The 21043-nt window shown below is 40.2% G+C and overlaps 1 protein-coding gene across 1 annotated transcript in view; it reads right to left on the bottom strand.

The window, feature by feature from the left end:
• Window positions 1-21043, bottom strand: part of arfgef3 (ARFGEF family member 3) — a 113775-nt gene that overhangs the window by 2267 nt on the left and 90465 nt on the right. Inside the window, exons 30-35 of the mRNA XM_079472668.1 lie at window positions 18484-18598; window positions 18179-18281; window positions 17804-17935; window positions 14239-14369; window positions 2673-3012; window positions 453-1337 (exon numbers count right to left, since the gene is read on the bottom strand). Of these exons, the coding sequence (XP_079328794.1) occupies window positions 453-1337; window positions 2673-3012; window positions 14239-14369; window positions 17804-17935; window positions 18179-18281; window positions 18484-18598 (1706 nt within the window). The remainder of the gene's footprint in view (window positions 1-452; window positions 1338-2672; window positions 3013-14238; window positions 14370-17803; window positions 17936-18178; window positions 18282-18483; window positions 18599-21043) is intronic.

The following is a 21043-nucleotide window of genomic DNA, read 5'->3' as shown; positions in this document are numbered from 1 at the left end:
ATCAATTCTCTGAAATGGTCAACTTGCCAACAAAGAAAAACATCAGGGGTCCTAAAACTCAGTTCTGGAGGGCCACCGTCCTGCAGAGTTTAGCCTTAACCTACTTTCACACACGCCTGCAAGTTTCTACTATACCTTGCAGGATCTTAATCCTGTAGCTGGTTCAGGTGTGTTTGTAAAGAGTTTAGCTCCAACCATAAGCAGTTTTTGGACCCCTGATTTACACCTACTATTAGAACATCTCTGTCTAGTTCTTGTCTTCGTGAGTAGTGAGAGAAGCGGCCGTACCTTACACTGGCAAAATATATCTTTTTATGCATTTATATATTAATATAAATATGTTTTAGTAAGTGTTAGTTTTTCTGTGTGGACTCTTACTATATTTCAAGCCTTAACTTACTACAGTGTAAGGTATGGAAGCTTCTCTAAACTACTCACTACTACAGTCCTACCTGTATCTGTGCTTCAGAATCTCTGAGTGAGATGTTGTGGGAACTGGCTGTGGACCCTGAGCGAGGTCTCTTCTCTTGCCGCAACAACTCGGGCCCTGCACTAAAGGAGTGACGCATCGGCCCCTGCTCCACTAACTGCTGGGGCCTCTGGGGTCCCGGGGAATCTGGGCCCCGCAGAGTCACTGCCTCACCCCTCTTTTCTCCCACCTTCACATCTTTGGCAAATGAAGCATGGCTGTGCTGCTGCTTGCGTTTTTTGTACTCTATCATCAGTTTGTTGATGGTCTTATCAGTGGCGATGGTGTAGAACTTATTTCCGGCACTTTCCCACCATTCCTTCTTTCGTCCCGAGTCCCTCCTTTCACCTCTAAGCTGGGGGAGGCTTGCACTCAGCTCACCAGGGCTATGTACCTCCTCTGAGGAAGTCTCATCCAGATGGAGGCGAAAGCTGTCTTCTGAGGGTGTCCCGTGGCCAGAAAGGCCCCCAGTGGAGGGTGTGGAGGTTTCAGAATGAAAAAGGGGCAAGAAAAAAAGTGGGTCGGCCCGCTGGGTAGGCTGCTCTCCAATGGTACTCTCCAGATCCAAATGCATCTGGATGTAGTTGTTGCACAGATCCAAACAAATTTTGTGCAGGCGTTTGACCAGCCATCCCCACTCCACACTGCTAACGGGCTGCGTGCTCAGAGACGGGATGCGGGCGTGCCACTGGCGTTTCTCCCGGGCACGTGGAGGACTCACCTGTGCCATCTCCTCAAAGATATCTTCATCCTCAGAGGAGCACTGCTGTGATGAGTGAGAGCCGCCCTCCTCTTCCTCACTCAGGATCTTCTTCACCTGCTCAACGGTGATGTTCTCTTGGTTGGTCAGCATGGCACACAGCAGAGCCTAAACAGGACAATATATTTAAGTGCTCCATCAAGCAAAAAGACAATTAGCACCAAACCTGGAACGATTTGAAAATGATCTACAATGCAAGTTAAGTTTTATAGACATTGTGCGTTGTTTAACCAACAAAGACACCCTGTTGATGAATGTCAAGTGGCTTTTTTGTTAACATGTGACCTTAAAAAAACATATTTAACATTTGCATTTTAACAGAGTTTAGTTCCAACGCTAATCAAACACACCTGATACAAGTATTCAGGACGACCTGAAAATGCTGAACAGGTGTGTTTATTAGGATTGGAACTAAGCTACGCAGAACACTGGCCCTCCATGACCGAAGTTAATTAGCCCAGAACTACATGCACGCAAATGTCAATTTACACAGGGGCACCCGCAAAATTTTATTCCAGGGTACGCACACATTCCCTCACACACGCAAATTCCAAATTTTCAAGAAATGCCTCAAAATGATTAATATAAGATTATATTGTGTTCTCTCCCCCAAGCACCTCGTCGCTGTTCTGTTTTACATCAAGATTAACCTTCACTAAACGATCGTCCATGTGTGTGAGGTGGTCACTCCTGCAGTGACACTGTTAACCATAGCAATGCCCGTGCACCTCGCAGCTATAATATAAGCATGCTATTTTTCTACTAAAAACTTGCTTGTCTTTCAATTTTAAGTAAACTGCTGATGACAGACGTGTTGATTTTTGTTTATGCTCGGGAGGCTGCATCACAGAGCGCTATTTGGAAGTTTTGCCATGTTCATTTATTTTTAGTGCTTTATATTTGGACTTTAGTTTAAAGCTCAACACTTTATTTGTAAAAAATGGCCAGTTACGGATGTTTGAGTATTTTTGGTCTTTTAAAACATCAGTTAGGTTATATTTTATGATTATTTTTAGTTAGTCTTAGATTATTTTTTTATCTATGAAAATCTGGCAACAAAGTTGCTTTAGTGCATGGCTTGTGAGAGCGGATAGCCATACACGCATTTGATTAATAATACATAAAAATAAAATGTTCCCTCTCATGGAACACACAGTGCTTACAGATGTCTAACGAAGAACAGTGTATATTTACTGAATGTTCACCTTCCACTGAAGGAACTTAAATATTATACTTACGTGCAATAAATAAAGGTCTTATAAATATACTCCATGTGACCCGTTTATTAGTGTTCAGAAAGCACATGAGTGTGTTTACAGAAAAGAAACAATGTTCATCTGTTTTTTTAGCACATTGCACAAGGCCACCTACTTTGTGAATAACACAAAGTTCAAGAGGCAACAAAGAGAAGTTTAATACAAGATTAAAACACTTAAAACATACCTGAAAATAGATATTGAAGCTCATGGCAGACTGGCGGTATAAGTTAGCAGCTCCACATACTCCTGACACTTTCATAAGCAGATACTTGAGGCCTGGACGAGTGTCAAACTCCCGAGCTGTGCGGTACGAATCCAGCAGCAGGTCAAAGATGATGGCCAGGTTTTGCATTGAGATAAAGTGGAGAAAGCCGGTAGGTTTTGGCTCGGACATTGGTGTGATCTTACCCTGAGACTCAGAGCTTCCCGAACCCTTCACAAACTCTTCTAACAGGATATCATAGAGGTTCTGCAGCAGTACTTGATGGGACAGCAAACTTACCACAAGAGTCCTGAAAGGAATCCTACACAGAACATACAGGATTCATGGGGATTAGCATTACATTAGAATCATGAAAGTTAAAGTGCTTAAATTGGGTTTTAAGACCATTATGAATTAAATCACAAAGATTGTATCACAACAATAAATACAAAATGCAGACCCAACGTCCCGAGTTTAATACTAACATACATAGTAGGCTTCTAAAACATTGTTAGCAACTAAATTTAGTTTATTTTCAAGCCAGGTATAGCTTATTATTTCCATAAAGATGAAGAATAAAATCCAGTGATGCAAACTCATTGAGGTGAAAAAGTTGACAAAGATCCCAATATATAAAACCAAAATATATAAAACCAAGTCATGTTTTTTTGCTGTTGCATTGTGGTGTCTATGAACTCTAGTAGGATATAATGAACTGAAGAGCAGATATTGTGTAGAGCAGTGGTTCTCAAACTTTTCAGATTGAGTACCCCCTTTTATAAAATTATTTGCTCGAAGTACCATCTAATGCCATAGAAAATCACATAAATAAACACTTGTATTAGAGCTGTGAATCTTTCTCTTTACACCTTGTCCTCCAATTCTAATGTAAATAATAAAAACGCTCAATTTACCAACTGTTTTTCAAACAAGAGAACATGTTTTTTTCCATGTTTTCAAGTAACTTTTCTGCAGTGCAGTGCAAAGAGGGCTCTGTAAACTCTTATGGGGGATGCATTAACTTTGTAGGGACTTGCAGAAAGCCTAAAAACTTGTATTAAAGACAAACAATGTGGAAAGAATATTTAACACAGGAGATACATATACACATATACTTTAAGAGAAAAGAGAAAGGCTGTATATGATAGAGAAAAGCTGTATATGATAGAGACAATTTACTGCAGCAGCTCTTGTCAAAGCGGCGCGCCAAAATACATCGCTTCATTGATTTAACCTTGAGTAGATGTTGAAACGTGTTGAATTAGCACTTAACAGCAATAACAACAGCTTAAAACAGCAGTTCAAGTGCAGAAATACATACGTATTTGCACGCAGCTTGACGGAAGAGAGTGAGTGAGGGACTCATAAAGCTTCTGTTTGCTCCCACTCTGTGTTTGAGCTGCCCGTCACGGGCCTGAGCCTACGTCATGTTGAAATCGAAATTAGGGAAACTCTAGGTTTCAGAATGTGAGGTTTGTAAAACTTAAGCCTGTTTCTAAAGGAATTTCTAAACTCCGAGTCGGTAACCATAGTAACTTACTCTGTGAACCTAACCTGGTCGGGAGCAACTTTTCTTTGGTAAACCCAGAGTTTCTTTCCATCTCCTCCACTTTTTAAAGTGCAAGTGGTGTACCCATTCATTAATACAGTCATTCATGGCACACATTTTGATCACACAGAGGCCATCTCAGTGATTACAGTGTGGTTTTAGAGAGGATTCATGAAGAGGCTGCATTAATTCACTCGCACACACAACTATTTTAAAAGTGTTTGTAAACATATTCATGTCACAGAAAACCAAATAATCACATAGATAGTACTACGATCAACGTTTTTTCCAAGGATCATTTATAATCTTTTTGGGATTACCCTAAATGTGTATTGTATAGTACCTTTATTTTATTTATTTATTTTTTAAAAGGAGATTTAATCCTCCATATTGTGCGGGATGATATATTTTACTTATTTTAATTAGATTATATAAAAATTTAAAGAGATGGATAAAAACACTGCATGGCTGTACTCCTTGCTGACGTGTAGTGAGGCCAAAAGGAAATATATTTTAGGCTAACATTTGCCTAATGTTAGTTCCTGCGACCCAGAAAGTTTAGCCAAGGTTTGTTTTTGGTCCTCTTTACGGAAAAAAGTGTTTCTATATCGTTAGAGGAATGTTAGTTTTGGGAACCAGAAATGAACATTCTATTTCTGTAAAGAACACTTTCCTAGACTTACTAATTATTTAAAGTAAGTACCTAGAACACAATGTAAAACTTTTTTACTTTAAAGGAGACATATTCTGGAAAATTTACTTTTATAAGGTGTTTGAACAAGTGTCCGTAGAATGTGTAAAAACAAGCCTATAATAGTAAAATCCACTCACTCCTTTTTTATCATTCACATAAACAAGTAGTGGTCTCCACCAAAGAGTGGTTTTAGATTCCCCCCTATGTTGACGTCATTGTAGGGAAAACATCCCCCACAGCTGGCAAGGACCTGTTTGTATGATTGTACGATGTGTGTGCCAAAGAGGCATTGCACGTGTAGTGTTTTGGGATGTACCAATGAGATTTCCACCATTTGACTCACTGAGAACATCCTGGTTAAATGTTATTTTTTAAGGAAATTGTATTCCTGCCTTAAAGCTATTCTGTGTTTACTGTTTACATGCCTCTACAATTATTCATTTGGCAGACGCTTTTATCCAAAGCGACTTACAAGTAGTTTATTACAGTGGCACATTACTGCCTCTAAAAACACCTTGGAAGTCCTGCTTGCAAATGTCTCCTGGTCCATCTGCTTGTTTTATTAACCAACACAGCTCTGAACTGATAAAGCATAACTGACGTGATTACTATTTGTGGAACCGGTCTGACACGCAACCGCTCCGTGTTAATTAGAGAGAAGACGCTATTGTTTATCCAATAGTTATTCGATCGAAGATACAGTCATTAACACAGATGGAATAAATACAAAATGTGGAGCCTAATATACGTGGGCGGCCAATAATATACCTCGTATTGAGGGACAGGCACTACAATGGTTCAGATCTTACTTATTAGACAAATATCAATTTGTTCATTTAAATGGGGAATCAGACAAATATCAATTTGTCCATTTAAATGGGGAATAATCAAATCTAACGCAAGTAAATTATGGATTACCTCAGGGATCGGTTCTAGGACCCTTGCTATTCTCCATATACATGCTGCCCCTTGGAAATATTATAAAAAAACATGGAATTAGCTTCCACTGCTATGCAGATGATACCCACCTATATATCTCATCAAGACCAGATGATTCCTCCCAGCTATCCAAATTAGCAGAGTGCATTGAAGATATAAAACATTGGATGACTTGTTTTATACATTGGATGACTTGATACTATACTACTTAGTGGTTGTCCTGCATCATCAATAAACAAATTACAGTTAGTTCAGAATGCAGCTGCCAGAGTTCTAACCTGGTCCAGAAAATACGATCACATAACCCCAATGTTATCAACCTTTCACTGGCTACCCATTAAAAGAACTTTAAAGTCAATACGATACTTAATCACTTATAAAGTCTTAAAAGGTTTAGCCCCTACCTACATAACAGAGGTTCTATCACAATACTCCATCACACTCTCTAATTTCTCATAACTCAGGACTTTTGATAACACCTAGAATATCTAAATCCACCAAAGGGGGGTTGAGCTTTCTTCACCTAAACCCTGGAATAGCCTTCCTGACACTATTCGAGGATCCGACACACATCAAAGAGTGTAGAACAGTACTCTACTCTCAGCCAGTCTTGTCTCATTGTTCCAAGGTTACCAGAGTGGGCAGGACACAGTCTATGCCCAGACCTGACAAAAGCTGTGACGATAGAGCTAGATAAAGGACACGGCAACTTGACAGGTCTTAACTTCAAAATTTCAGCCGCTATTAGATTATTAATGATAATCATAAATCAATTTTTTTATTTTGCCTTGTTATGCAAGCACTGTCGAGCTTGTGCAAGAGGCTGCAGCTTTGCCAGAGGGGAACTGGAATCCCTGGTTAGTCCTGGGATTTTTTCTCCTCCAATGGAGTTTTGGGTTCCTCGCATTCTGTTTTGGCTGGCCGGGGGGGCTGCTAGAATTTTATAGTTTTATTTAATTAACACTGCGTATAGGAATTTATACTCCTGTGTTTTGACTTGCATAACCTTATTATGTTTTGCTTATAGTCAATATGTTTTCTTATACAGCTGCTTTGTAACATTGAAAATTGTAAAAAGCATTATATAAAGTTGACTTTACTTGACTTCTGCTAGTTGCGCCCTATTGGCCGAACCTAAATGGTCTACATGCATTCTCTCTGTCCAACGAGTGCCTATTTCCCCCTCGAGGTGAACCCCCCTTGAGCTGATGCTCTACACGTAGTGACCCCCCCATAGGGTCGTCCCGTCTGACGTGTTCCTCACTCTTGGTTTACCGCTGTTGAACCTGTTACCTCCCCACTGTGGATTCCACCATTCCGTGCACCCCTGTTGGGGTCGTGCACCATTCTCCCATGAGTTCTCTCCATTTGGCAAGACCATGTGTAATTTCCACATAACACCTCCATGTCAGTAAGATATGGCCTCTGTAGCACAGGCTCTGCTCTCTTAAAGTCTCTGGGCTCCCCAGTGTCCCTGACGGTGCCAGGCTGCCATTTTGTATCTAGAGTACGAAGGCCCCAGCCTTTGACGGCCGTTGGTAAAAGCACTTGCACTTATTCAAGTGCTGCCTTACTTTTTCCACTGGGAGATCATGATTCGTGGCAGTGCTCACCCCTGACTGGCATAGGCCACCGCTCCGCTTGAGGTTGCAAAACAGCAAAGCTTAGTGGCATTTCGTATAGGATCCCCATCTGTCGGTGAGACACAACGTCGAGAGACCAACAAAAAGGGAACGTCTTGGTTACGGATGGAGGGAATGAGACGTTGTGTCCTATATGCCACAACGCTTCGCCCGCTGCAGCGAACCAGGTATCCTTACCAGGTTCCTCAGCCCAAAAGTTCAATTAATGGGCACGCCATCTTTTATACCCGTATGTACTGGGCGGAAATTGCGTGCATCGCCATTCGCCAAATTCTTTGGCCTTTTTAAAAAAGTACAATCAAGAGTTCCCCATCTATCGGTTCGACACAACATCTGGTTCCCTCCATTAGGGAACTGAGGTTACATCCGTTACCAGTTCAGCAGATTGTGCTTTGGCTATATGAATATAAAACATTTGTTTGTGTGTTTGTTTTATGTCTCTTATATACACGTTCCCGCAGCTATGTTAAGGTCTGTAAACTCCCCCTTTAAAATGCATTTTTAAGCTTCTGTTAGCATTTGTTTGGGAAATGCAACTTCCAAGTGACTCCATAATTTTTCCTCAACGTAGAAGAAAATTGGCATTAATGTAATTCCATTTAATTTGATTGAGGTAGGTTTTACAAAGGCATAATCTTCAGCTATTGCATTTATTTTCTGTCATATCTTTGATTTGTTTATTTTCTATGTAAATGTTTCTATTTTCTATTAATAGATCTGGTTGAACATCCTCAAAATATGGTGATTCCATGTTCGCCAGTTGTTGTTCATTTGACTGTATATAATATATTATATATCTTTTATTAATCAATTTTGTTGTTTTAAATGCAAGACTGTTTAAGAAGTTAGATTGTGTATATTTATGCTTATACAAAAACATCCGATGGTGAGGACACCATAAAACATGATTAAATTTGAGCACTAATATAGAAGATGCTTTTAATGTCTTTTGTTCGAGTTAGAAAAACGTCAAATAAATTACAGCAACTTCAAAGGTTCATATATATAGATATAATACCTGAACATAACAGATGTTCCTTGATGTTCAGAAAAACAATCACAAAAGCAAAGAAATGCAGTTTTTCAGCCTTACTTAAAATCAAGAAATCATGCAAGTTCTGTTTGCAGAAGCCTTACCCAATTTTTCTGTGAAGCAAGCAAAAGAATAAGAGAACAAAAGACTGGTTATTACAAAAGACTGGACAGGTTATTCTTAATTATATATTGAAGAACATTTCAATTTAAAATACAACACAAATAGTAATGAAATGTATTTTATTTAGAATTTGTGCAATAACTACGTTATTTTCATATCACTTGCATTTGTCAACAGCAGAAGACAAATAATAATATAAATAATAATATTAACAGTTAAATATGAATATGAAATATCCACTGTAGGTAACACTTTGCAATAAGGTTGTATTTATTTAACAATTAGTTCATGCTCAAGCTAACATGAACTAACAATGAACAATACTTATACATCATTTAATAATCTTGATGTGACAAGGAACCCACCGGTTACTTACCTTATACCTTACTTAAATTATTGAGTCTGACTCTGTGAACAAGAGTAGGGACACGCTTCCGAAGTTGTCAGAAGTCAGCTATCAGTTTAATTTATAAAATGACTTAAAGGGATAGTTCACCTAAAAATGAAAATTCTGTCATAATTTACTAACCCTCAAGTTGTTCCCAATTTGTATATATTTCTTTGATTCTTTAAATTTTTGTAGAAACTTACAGTGGTTTAAAAAAACTAAGATGTGTTTTTTGTTAAAGTTATTTTCTGCAATAGTGAAAATACGACTTTTCATTTTTAAATAATCAAGGATTTACACATTCTATAATGGTTTCATTTGTCAAAAAAGTAATTGACTGACATGTGCAATACAGAAACTAAATAGCAGATATTAAGATTTACACATGTTATACTGACCAGATGATAGCAATAAATGTTATACTGACCAAATGATAGTTATAAATGTGCCCTTAATGGCTGGAAATAATAGACTTGGTTAAGCTAAATGAAAATAGAATTATAAATCCATGTGTTTGTAGGCCATTCTTTGAGAGTAGGTTTTGCTGCACTTTCTCCTGTTTATATGTTTTCAGGATTTTTTTGGTGAAATAGTCAAGAATTTATGATATTCTATAATGGTAAAATTTGCTAGAACTGGTAGACGTCTGCCATGTGCAATAGGAATAAAATCAATTAGGAAATACAGTATAACATGTTATAATGACCAGATCAATATTATAAATAGCTGAGAAACTTTAAATAGGCTACAAGGTAAATGAAAATACATTCATAAATCCATTTATCCATATATCATAAATCCATGTGTATTTCTTAGTAGTGCGGTTAAATGTTACTGTATATATGTGCACTCAAGCACATGCATTCTCCACATTGCCGAACACTTCCGTCATTTAAAAATGAATGGTCATTTAGTTTTACCTCACAAACTACATTTACATTGCAGTAGTCCAACCTTGAGATTACCAGGGCCTGGACAAGGAGTTGTGCCTCATGCTCAGTGAGATAGGGTCTAACCTTTCAAATGTTGAATAAGGCATATCGGCAGGATTGCGTTGTGTTTGCAATGTGATCATTGAAGGACAGCTGTTCATCAAATATGATCTCCTGGCTGATTTGGAAGGATTGATTGTGGAATTGGCAAATTGGAATGGTGAGATTGTGTTGCACCATGGGGTGTGCCATAAACACGAGTAGTTCTGTCTTGGCCGGGTTCAGCTGGAGGGGATGCTCTTTCATCTAAGCTGAAATGTCATCTAGACAGGCTGTTAAGCGAGCTGCTACAGTGTCGTCTGGGTGAAATGAGATGTAGATCTGGGTATCGTCAGCATAACAGTGATACGAGAAGCTGTGTGCCCGTATGATGGGTCCCAAGGATGTCGTGTAGATGGAAAAAAGCAGCAGCCCAAGCATCGATCCCTGAGAGACCCCAGTGATCATGTGGCGAGCAGTGGACAGCTAGCCCCCCCATGACACCATGAAGGATCTGCAGTAGAGGTAGGATTTGAACCAGCGGAGAAAGGGAGCCTGAGATTCCTAGAGATGACAGGGTTGCTACCAGTATCGGATGATTGACAGTGTCAAACACAGATAGGTCTAGCAGAATCAGAACAGAGGATTTATATTCCACCTTGGCTAGCCGCAGTGCTTCTGTGACCGAGTGGAGTGGTTTGTTTTTAAGCCAGACTGCTGGTCATCCAGTAGTTTGTTCTGAGATAGGTAGAAAGACACCTTTCAAGAGTTTTAGCAATAAATGGGACGAGAGAGACAGGTCTGTAACTGTCGATAGTAGAGGGGTACAATGTGGGTGTCTTTAGTAGGGGCGTGACCTGGGCCTGTTTGAATGTTGATGAAAAAGTGCAAGTGAGCAGGGAGGTGTTGATGATGTGTATGAGTGCAGGTGTGAGGGTGCTGGATATGGCCTGAACGAGATGGGAGGGATTGGGTCAAGGGACAGGTGGTGGTGGGGGGGGGGCTGGAAAGAAGTCTGGTGACTTCTGTGTCAGTCAGTGGGGCGAAAGAGGAGAGATCAATGTTTGAGGTGAGGGTAGTGTGTACCGAGGTCTGAGGTGCTGAGAATTGTTTGCTTGTTTGTTTTCTCAGTGAAAAATACAGTAAAGTCCTTCGCAGTCAAATATGACGTGGGCGGGGGAGTAGGGGGGCAAAGAAGAAAGTTATAGGTCTTGAAAAGCTGCTGAGTGTTAGGTGCAGACGTTTTAACTGTGGTAACACTAGCAGAGAAACAGGAGAGTAGTGACTGGTAGTCCCTTAGGTCAGCAGGATTCTTGGTCTTGTGCCATTACCTTTCAGCAGCCCTGAGTGTACTCCGTTGTCAGACAGCCAAGAACTGCAGAGAGGGTGCTAGGGGACAGAGAGTGAAGGTTCCGTCTAAAATAAACAGGTGGTTGTGTTGATGTAGTGCATGTAGAGAGGAGCATGGTGAAAATGATGAAGAAGTGGTCAGAAATGTGAAGAGGTGTGACTTAAATGTTGTCTGTAGTGCAGTTACGGGTGTAGATGAGGTCAAGCTGGTTTCCAGATCTGTGAGTACCGGCTGTGGCGAGGCGTGTGGGATTGAACGAGGGGGTGAGGGTGTGGAAGTCAGACTTCCTAGGACCTAGGGGGCGGTAAACTAGGACAATGCTGAGCTGAATGGGAGAAGGGATATTAACAGCGTGGTATTCAAATGAATAGTTGTTGCATAGGGAAGATAGTGTGGAATATTTCCAATTATTGTTGATGAGCAAATCTGTGCGTCCTCCTCTTCCAGTTTGGCGGGGAGAGTGAGAGAAGGAGTGGTAGAGCAGCGGGTGTGGTGTAGTCCTCAGGACGAAACAAGGTCTCAGTAAAACCTAGAATGTGAATGTCAGACTGGCTAGCAAAAGCATGGAGTCTGTCTTGTTCACAGCTGACTGGCAGTTCCAGAGACCCACAGGGAGAATCAGAGGTCTAGAAGTGGAGGCGTGAATGGGGTAGCTCTGTCTGCGCTGGAATACATGAATAAACTGGAAACACATTATGTTAGTATGCAATTAAATACAAACAAAGCTATGTTAAATATACTGATGAGCCTTGCCGGTGATTCTGCTCGGTGGAGTCGGAGAAGGTAGAGTCGCAGGTCTTTACTCTTGTCTGTGTTTACACAAGGACTGACGCTTACCGCACCAGCGCAGAGGCATTGCTTAAGTATGTGTTGAGATTAGTGCAAACAGAAAAGAGCTGAACACGCCTTCTCGTTTAGCAAAACAAAGCCTGCATGACTTGAATGGGCCAAGGATCAAACAGTGATTAACTAGCTCCGTGCTTTGTGAATAAGTGAATATAATATAATGTCTAGCCATAACGAGCTGCAACTTAATGTGACTTCAGTAACACAGTCCCTAAAACGGAACAACAAACCCTAACACCTTATCACTCAGTCAATAAACAAGCTCAAATAATCTTAACTCCAGCCACAAAACACTTCAGCGTGCGACTCATTCTCACCTCCCCTTCCACGCCATTGTCTCTCACTTTGGAACTGCCAGTCAGCCGTCAACAGAGCTGACTTCCTCCTTGCTACCCAATCTGCTATCCACATTCTTGGGCTAACTGATACCGCTGCTCTCTCCTCATACTACTTCTTGCACTGTCCCCACCAATCCAGAAGGGGGAGAGGCACGGGTCTGCTCATCAACAATAAATAAACAATAAAACAACAATACATAGTCTTAATGCTAAAACTTGACTGGGGCCCAGGTCAGGAAGCAGACAGCACAGTAGCACAGTATGTGCCTTTTTCATCCACTTGTGATCCGATTGACCAAAACGCATCTTATTTCCAAGCACAAAAAGGGCCTTATAAAGAATGCAATGAGCCGAAGCTGGGGGGCAGAAGAGCCACATGCGGCTTGAGAGCCACAGGTTGCAAAGCCCTGCACCAGCGCTATGGGCAAAAGAGTTAATATACAGCCCTTTATTTCAATTCCGATCGTGGGTCGAGATTCTTTGTTATGAAGATCGTGATATGCTTTTTTGGGAAAGTCGCCCAGCCCTATTATGAAGAATAACAGAAACATTGAAACATCTTAGTAAGAGTAACGTCCTGACTGTTACCGAACACTTTCACATACTGACTGGATATTGACAATGAGAGGATTAGCGGAGGTCAGAGTTTCCACAACTAATTATGCTAACGTTACATTGGTTTGTTCCTCATATATATTATTGAATGACACAAGAAAGACCTGGAATATAGTGCATGAAAACTTTAACTGTTGTTTCATAATAGTTAGTCCCTTTTGAAGCTTTATGAGTCAAATTTGTGACTAACGCACAGGATCGGATTTGGATCGGTCTGTCAGATACCCTATCCAGCAAAAGGGTCAGTGTCAAAGGTTGACAAACATGAGCATCAGTCAGGTGAGAAAAGGTAACACAAAAGTACTTTGTTCCACTGAAAGTAACCAAGTTACATAGTTACTTTTTATGTAGTAACTCAAATATTGTAACTAGTTACTTTGAAAAGAAGCTTTTCCCAACAATGCGTACATTATTTTAGCCAAGAAATCTGGCATTGTATTGTGGCGTCTATGAAAGCTTGTAGACTAAAACATTATATCAGCTGTGCAAAACATTTCGAAGCAGTTTATAGTCAAATCTGTGCACAAATTTTTCGTTTTACAAAGCAGGGCTTCTTGGGTCTGCTCCATTGCTTTCAAGGCAAATAAACCAATATTTGCCTTTACCTGTTGCCTTTAAATGTGCAAGTGCTGTTCAATTCAACTACATCTAATTTTGGTTCATGATTTGAGTATGTGTGCTCAATCTGCGCAGCATTTAAAACATAACTTGCAAAAAGGCTAGTGATTTGACATCGTTACCACAACATCTGGACATGATTCTAATAATTTCATAAATGTTTTTCATTTTCCAACCCCATTTTCAAAAACTCAGATCGCACAATAGTGACCCATTTTGGATTGAAAACGGCGAATTTCACCGAAAGGTAACAAGTTTGAACCCCGATTTTTAGTTTGTTTTAGTTGATGCATTTACTAATGGTAACAAGACAACCTTATTTTAAAGTGTTACTTATCTTTGTTAAGAATGTGACCAAACGAATCGGTCATTGAACACATTAAACTTTTTGGGACCCCTTCATTACCTATAGCAGTTTGGTAAATTGTTAATCCACTCACCTCTTTTGAGCATGACCATTGGAAAGCTGATCAGCTGGAAGTTCAATAATCAGAACACAGGATTGAGCGTGCTCAAATCCTTCCTTGCTGCTTGGGGTTTTGGGGGAGCACTGTGTATCCAACATAAAAACCTAAGAGATGATATATCAAATTATTTAATATTATTAAAGAATCGTACACAAAACAAGAAGCATTTTATTAAAGCACAAAGCTGTGCGGGTCTGTATAACAGTGATAAAACTAAATGATTTCAAATTGCTATTGTTTATTGTTTAATACAATAATTTTAACAATAATTACTTTTATTCTGGGGTGAAATGTAGACATATTTTTGTCTCGAATGAGGAGGACAGAACCCAAACGCAGGCATTGGTGATGGGAGAAACAATTATTTAAATAAGCAAACACAAAACACACACTGAATAAAACTGACAGTGAAATAATAGAACACAGACTCGAAAGGAACCAAATATTGGACTGGATTAAACAGTTACTGACTGGACTAGACTAAACTTTGACATGACTTGAGGAACAGGAACAAGGTATAATGGCTTCGCAAGGCATAACACACAGGCGAGTAATACAAAACAAACGAGCACAGGACAGAAAATACAAGGAACCAAATCAAGCAGGGAACAGGTGAGGGAACAAGAACAAGGTATAATAGCTTCGCAAGGCATAACACACAGTCAAGCAATACAAAACCAACGAGCACAGGACAGAAAATACAATGACATTAAATAAGGAACTAAATCAGGCAGGGAACAGGTGGAGGGGCATGAAACCATAACTAAGATAATTGATGAGGTAACGAGTGGGTGGGGACACAGACGAGACCGGAGAGAAAACAACAATGTTCTGGGGGATAGGAGTACATGGACCTGGGCAAGGGGGGGGGAGTCTTTGCCCGGGAGAGTGTGGCGCGAGGGCAGGCAGCCTGAGGTGGCCTGCCGGTGGGAAGCTTTGACAGGTAAAAGACTGCCTGTATTGCCGGCTTTAAAGGGCTGGAATGCTGGCGGGAAAGGGCTGATTGCCGACTGGACCAGACTAGACACCAGCTGGACTGCCGGCTGGGATGCGGGATGGACTGCCGGCTGGGACGCATTTGGAGTGCAGGCTGGACTGTCGGTTGGGTCGCAATGGGTGCCGGGGCTGCACCCTGACCGGGACTGAATGCCAACGCTGACCCCTTCTTCGGCTTCTTCTTGCTGTGGCCCCCAGAGATGGTGGCAGGCTGCAGGGATGTGGCTGGGGGTGTGATTGCCCCGGATGTGGGCTGGTGGGGAGGACAGAACCCAAATGCAGGAAGAAATCAAGTTTCCTTAATGCTTGTAATATTGGTATTGAAGCAGAGTTAAGGTCAGCTTTACGTCAAATTTCTGACAGGACAAAACAACATGAAATTGAGCATAAGCCGTGTGAAAAGTTAAAACAACCGCTGTCAAATTCACACCATACATATGGCCAGCGTGGGGAAGATTTAGGGTATTTACAGAATTTGCAAAAATACAACATAATTGCGTAACCCAATGTTGGCAGGTCAAAATGACAAGGGCGAAAGTGAAAGCGCTCCAGGCAGTTTGCTTGTTCACTGACAGCTGGTTGTTGCAGCTTTGCCATAACTGCAGTGGCTTTAACAATGCGTGGAGATATGAGCATCAAGTGAATGTTTGCTGGTAACCACAGGTAGATGAACTGGTCGGTGATCTTGAGCTTCTTGTTATCAATGCAGATAGATGGTGGTGAAAGGTCATCCTGGCACATGCGTTGGTCTTTTTGGTGCCGAAGGTTAGACCGAATCTTGGATCTGTAGGCCAACAAGGACAGCGCATGAAGACTTGACCAACGGTGCTCAGAAGAGAGATGCGACAGAAATTATTACTGTCACTTCGGTCGCCCTTGTTCATTGTGAAAGCATGACCAGGTCAGGACCCCTTCCTCTCCACCTCACATGCACTGCGTGGGCTGGAGAAAAGCCAGAGAAAGGGGGATCCCATAACTGAACAGATTTTTCAAGACTTAGCAAACATTAAGACCCTGTATTTTATCAGACGTCGGCTTTAGAAAAATGTTTGCTGTTTTTCACTCACTTCTCACCCTAGTTTAAATTATTCAGTTATTGCCTACAGCCACCGAGAGGTTATGCTATTGCATACCCATGATAAGCTCTGTACAAGCCCAAAATGGGGGGGGGGGGGTCAAAAGTAACATGTAAGACACTCCCCTCAACTAGTTCCTGCCTGTACACTAAATCAAGAATGCAAGTGATTGTGATCCACACTTGTGGTAGAATGAAGCCTCACATGAGTCAACCCTCACTGTAAATGTAAAAAATGGAACGAACAAATTATCAGTATGCCTTAATTCTGGGTTGGATCAGTAAAGTCAGGACTATTAGGTATCTGGAAATCCCCAGGTTGAGCAGCTGGATGCCACAGGAGGTTCCAGGGGCACAGCGCAGGGGAGGGTAGGTCCAGAATTAACAAAGCAAGAGCCATCTTGATTGTCTCCTGCAATGAAAACACAACTGAAGAGCCAGTATCGTGAATGCCTGAGCCCTCATCACTAAGAGAATACTGAGAATGCAATGATGAAGCCTCCTCTGATGGTGTAAAATCAGCCTCTGTAGATCACCCTGTTTCTCTGCAATTAATGAGCCTGAGGCTACTATAGACAGTGTGTCTAGCTCATTCCTTGAACCCTCAGCTGCTGGCTTAGTCCCATGTCACAAGACTGAATACCCTGTACACTACAGCATTAGATAATTCAGCCACGTGGTGGGATAGAGATGCAGATGGAGCACTTTTCTACCTTGGAGACCATTCATTTTTGCCTGAACCTTGGGTCTGGCTGGTGCAGCAGAATTTTGAGCTTCAGAATCAAACTTTGTTAACCTCTGTTGCCTAACCTCCAAGGTCAACAGATAACATTGTGGACAAGGATCAGTTGAGGCCTTCCTGAGGGAATGCCTAAACAGGAAGGGCATTCAATATATACATCCCAGATATTCATAGGGCCTGAACATGTGGAGCATGAGGCAGTCATGCTTTCAGGAAAAAGAAAGCCCTAATTTAAACCAAGCCAATGGTTTAAACCAAGCATAATACCACCATTAACAAGTGCTGTAATGTAGTTAACACTGCAACAGGACATAAGTAATGCTCTGATTCATCAATGAGCACAAAGAAAAACATGTCGTAAAAAAGAACCATGGGTTTCAATGCAATACAAACATCAGAAAAATAAGACCACCAACCCAAAACATTCAAGTTCCAGCATTGTATGTTTTGTAATGTGTTTTTGGTTTAATTAATATTGTAAGTTTAAATGAAACCCCTGTGGCAATGGCTGTTCATATTATTGTTTCCTACACATGGAATTGTTACTGTAGGGTGTTATTGTGGATGTGTAGTCGCACATTACAATGTTAACATATTACAGCTCATCAGCTACTACAGCTAACAGATTTTTCCTAATGGTGTCAGTTTATACTGCATATGCAGTCTATGTTGAAGACTGCTGATTATGTGAGGTGTGCAGACATTTGTGCTATATATACAGGCACCTGCTGGGCCATGGCACGGATCCTCATGTACTCTGCCTCTGCTGAGGGGGAATGTGAGGGGGCCGCCACTTTCACTTCACATGCATCTCCTGTGAAACTGTCTGAACCGCTCCGAAAACAAGCCAGAAGATTCTACCAGAGAGAAAGGAAATTTATGTTATGTTTTTAATATGCTTTGAGACAAACCATGTGCGTATTCATCATTATAACCATTGCTGAGTATTCTCTCCATAAAACTGAAGTTTCCCAAAGATGCAGTTTGAAACTGCCCCGGTTTGTGATTTTAGAAACCTGTAACCAATCACATCAACTAATTTGACCCTGTGGATCAGCAGTTCCAGCCAAAGATATGCAAGGATGGTGGATCATACACACCTTTACATGCTCCAGGGTGGCAGAGAATGCGTCCTGTAAAGCACAGCTTGATAACCTCCACATCTCTTCAGTAAAAACAGGACCCCCTGTTACCAGAACATACCTGAACACAAACAGAAACTTACAGTAAAAAAACACTCTAAACATCCACTGCTATGATAAAGGAGCCAAAATAAATATCAGACTTATCAAATTTTACAAAATAACTTGAATTTATTAAACGAAAAAAGTATTCTGGATATTCTCTCCTAACACTAAATACAGAAATAACCAACTTTGGCAACAGTCTTAAATAATGTACACACCTGATACAGGAGCAGCCCACTCTGGATATGATCTCTGCTGGCTCGGCCACACAGGCCACCAGCAGTTTAAAGAGATCTTTCAGCATCAGATTAATCAGATTTTCATAGCCAATATCTACAACCACACAAATGCATAATGTTACATACTGTATATAATATAACTTATTATATACAGTGCCCAGTCATGACTAAGGAAAACTGCACCTCAGTCACCATCAACCTCCATCAAGTTGTTTGCAACAATGTCTCAAGAAACTAATCTTGGCATGTAATCTTGTCATGTATTACATCAAATACCAACAGATATAAAAATCAAAACTTGACTTGCTCTGCTAGAAATATTATAATGGGTCATGGTTAGATCATTCATCAGCACATTGGTTGAAAACAAGCTTTCAAATCAACAAAAAATGGGTCACAATGCAGATTCATTTTTAACAGATTTTTTTCATTTTTACATATTTACCAAGGGTGCCAATATTAGTGGAGGGCACTGTAGATACTACAGTTTCACAACCTAATAAAGGTTGTATCAACTAGATTGTTAGCTTCAGGAGATTCTTTATATTTCATTAGTTTTAATATTCTCTTGTCGTATTGTGCACATCACAATACAGATTATCACTACTGTAACAGGTAGTTTTCCACATTTGTTTTACATTTATAATTTTCTATAAAAAAAGACTTACCTAATCAGACATTAGTATACAAGTAAGTACAGTGGGTACGGAAAATATTCTGACCCCCTTAAATTTTTCACTCTGTTATATTGCAGCCATTTGCTAAAATCATTTAAGTTAATTTCTTTTCTCATTTTCTCATTAATGTACACACAGCACCCCATAAGGACATAAAAACATTTGTTTGACAATTTTGCAGATTTATTAAAAAAGAAAAACTGAAATATAACATGGTCCTCAGTATTTAGACCCTTTGGTGTAATAGCACTATTAATTTAAGTTTGAGGCCCTTTGCATGGTCATGGGGACCCAGGCAATCGCCTGTATGCCCGTTGGACGGGCTGGCACTGCTAATACATGAGGTTGAATGTTACAGAGAATCACTATTATTATAATTGTGAATTTGGACAGGAGAAAGTTAACTCTACATGATGAAAATGTAACAACTTTTTATTAAGGAGCAAGGACACAGGCCATTGTGAAGACGTGAACGAAAAAACATCATATGGACCGTTTCATCGGTATTAAATTAAAGTGTGCTAAAATAGTGTATTGACCTGCATTTAAATGTTTTTATTCTCTCCATGTAAGTAGGCTACAGGCTTTTACAAACAGATGCCATATCTCAGTTGACGGGGATGGGTTTAGATGAGCTCAGAATTAATGTCTTACATTTAGCGGTTGTAAAATGTATTTAAGATGAGATGTTTATCTTGTCAGAAGTTGAGCTACAAAACTGATATTTCTGATATTTTGGCAGGTGATGCGAAAACTCGACTAAAGTCGAAAGTTTCTTGCCTCGAGCCGCACTGACCTCGTTTTTGCTTGGTCGATATAATATAATGATCCGCTTTAACTTTCTTATGGTAAAAAGGTAGTTTGAAACGAATGATACAGGAATCATGAGGTGTAAAACAAAGAAATAAAGAAGCAATGTTCTTTATTGAAAGAAATAAAGAAGCAACCTGGCTTCAATGTTTTTTTACAACGTGCTTTAAATTTGGTAAACTCATTTTTAATGCTTAATGATATGTTTTGACAGACCGCGCTTTCACTACAATAGAATTCGTGAAAGGGGCTTGTCTCTGAACGCACACTTGCTGCAGCTGACACATTTAAAAGAATTTTAAAAAGTCTGACATTACGAAAAAGCCTACATTTCTTGATTTATAACAACATATCCCAATGTATGTGAATGTAGCCTACCAATATGATTAAGTGAATGTTTCTGAACATAATCCTGGGTTAACATCGGAGAAATACAGCTGTGTTTGCAATGGTATTTATTCTATATGGGGGATATATGTTGATAATCCAATTATATTATAGAGTACATTCGGTTTGAAAGTAAATAAAGCTAAATCATGTTTGAGTTGGGTTTTGTCATTTATTATGAATGATGCACATCGCAATACCCACAAGCAACCACGCGCATTGTTTGGCACAGGCCCCCCCTATCTCACTCGCTGTATTTCTCTCCCAGAGCGAATACAAACATTAAAAACAGTATACAACCCAGCAATAAATGAAAAAAATCAACAACTGTCTGTACACAATTCTTGAAAATGATTCAAACCGAATAAAGCATTGATTGAATGCATGGAGCAAATTGAAACCCTTCTTAAATGAAATTATGTATTTATGACTAGTATTACATATAATTGTTCTTGTAATGTTAATATTCTAGACACCGTTTGTCTTTTAGGCCTAAACGTCTTAAGCCCTGACTGCTGAGTGAGGCAATGAACTTTACGCTTGTGCTGAGTGAGGATCTGTGAATAGACTGCCACTCAGCGGTAAACAAGAGTCAATACACATTAAAGAAGTACTGCCACGGATACCGTGGAAGGATCATTTTGGTTGAGTATTTACTGTATATG

This window comes from Barbatula barbatula, assembly GCF_947034865.1.
Source record: "Barbatula barbatula genome assembly, chromosome: 14".
NCBI classification, from domain to species: Eukaryota; Metazoa; Chordata; class Actinopteri; order Cypriniformes; family Nemacheilidae; genus Barbatula; species Barbatula barbatula.
Note: the sequence above shows the minus strand (reverse complement) of the source record. Positions and strands in the feature narration are given on the sequence as shown.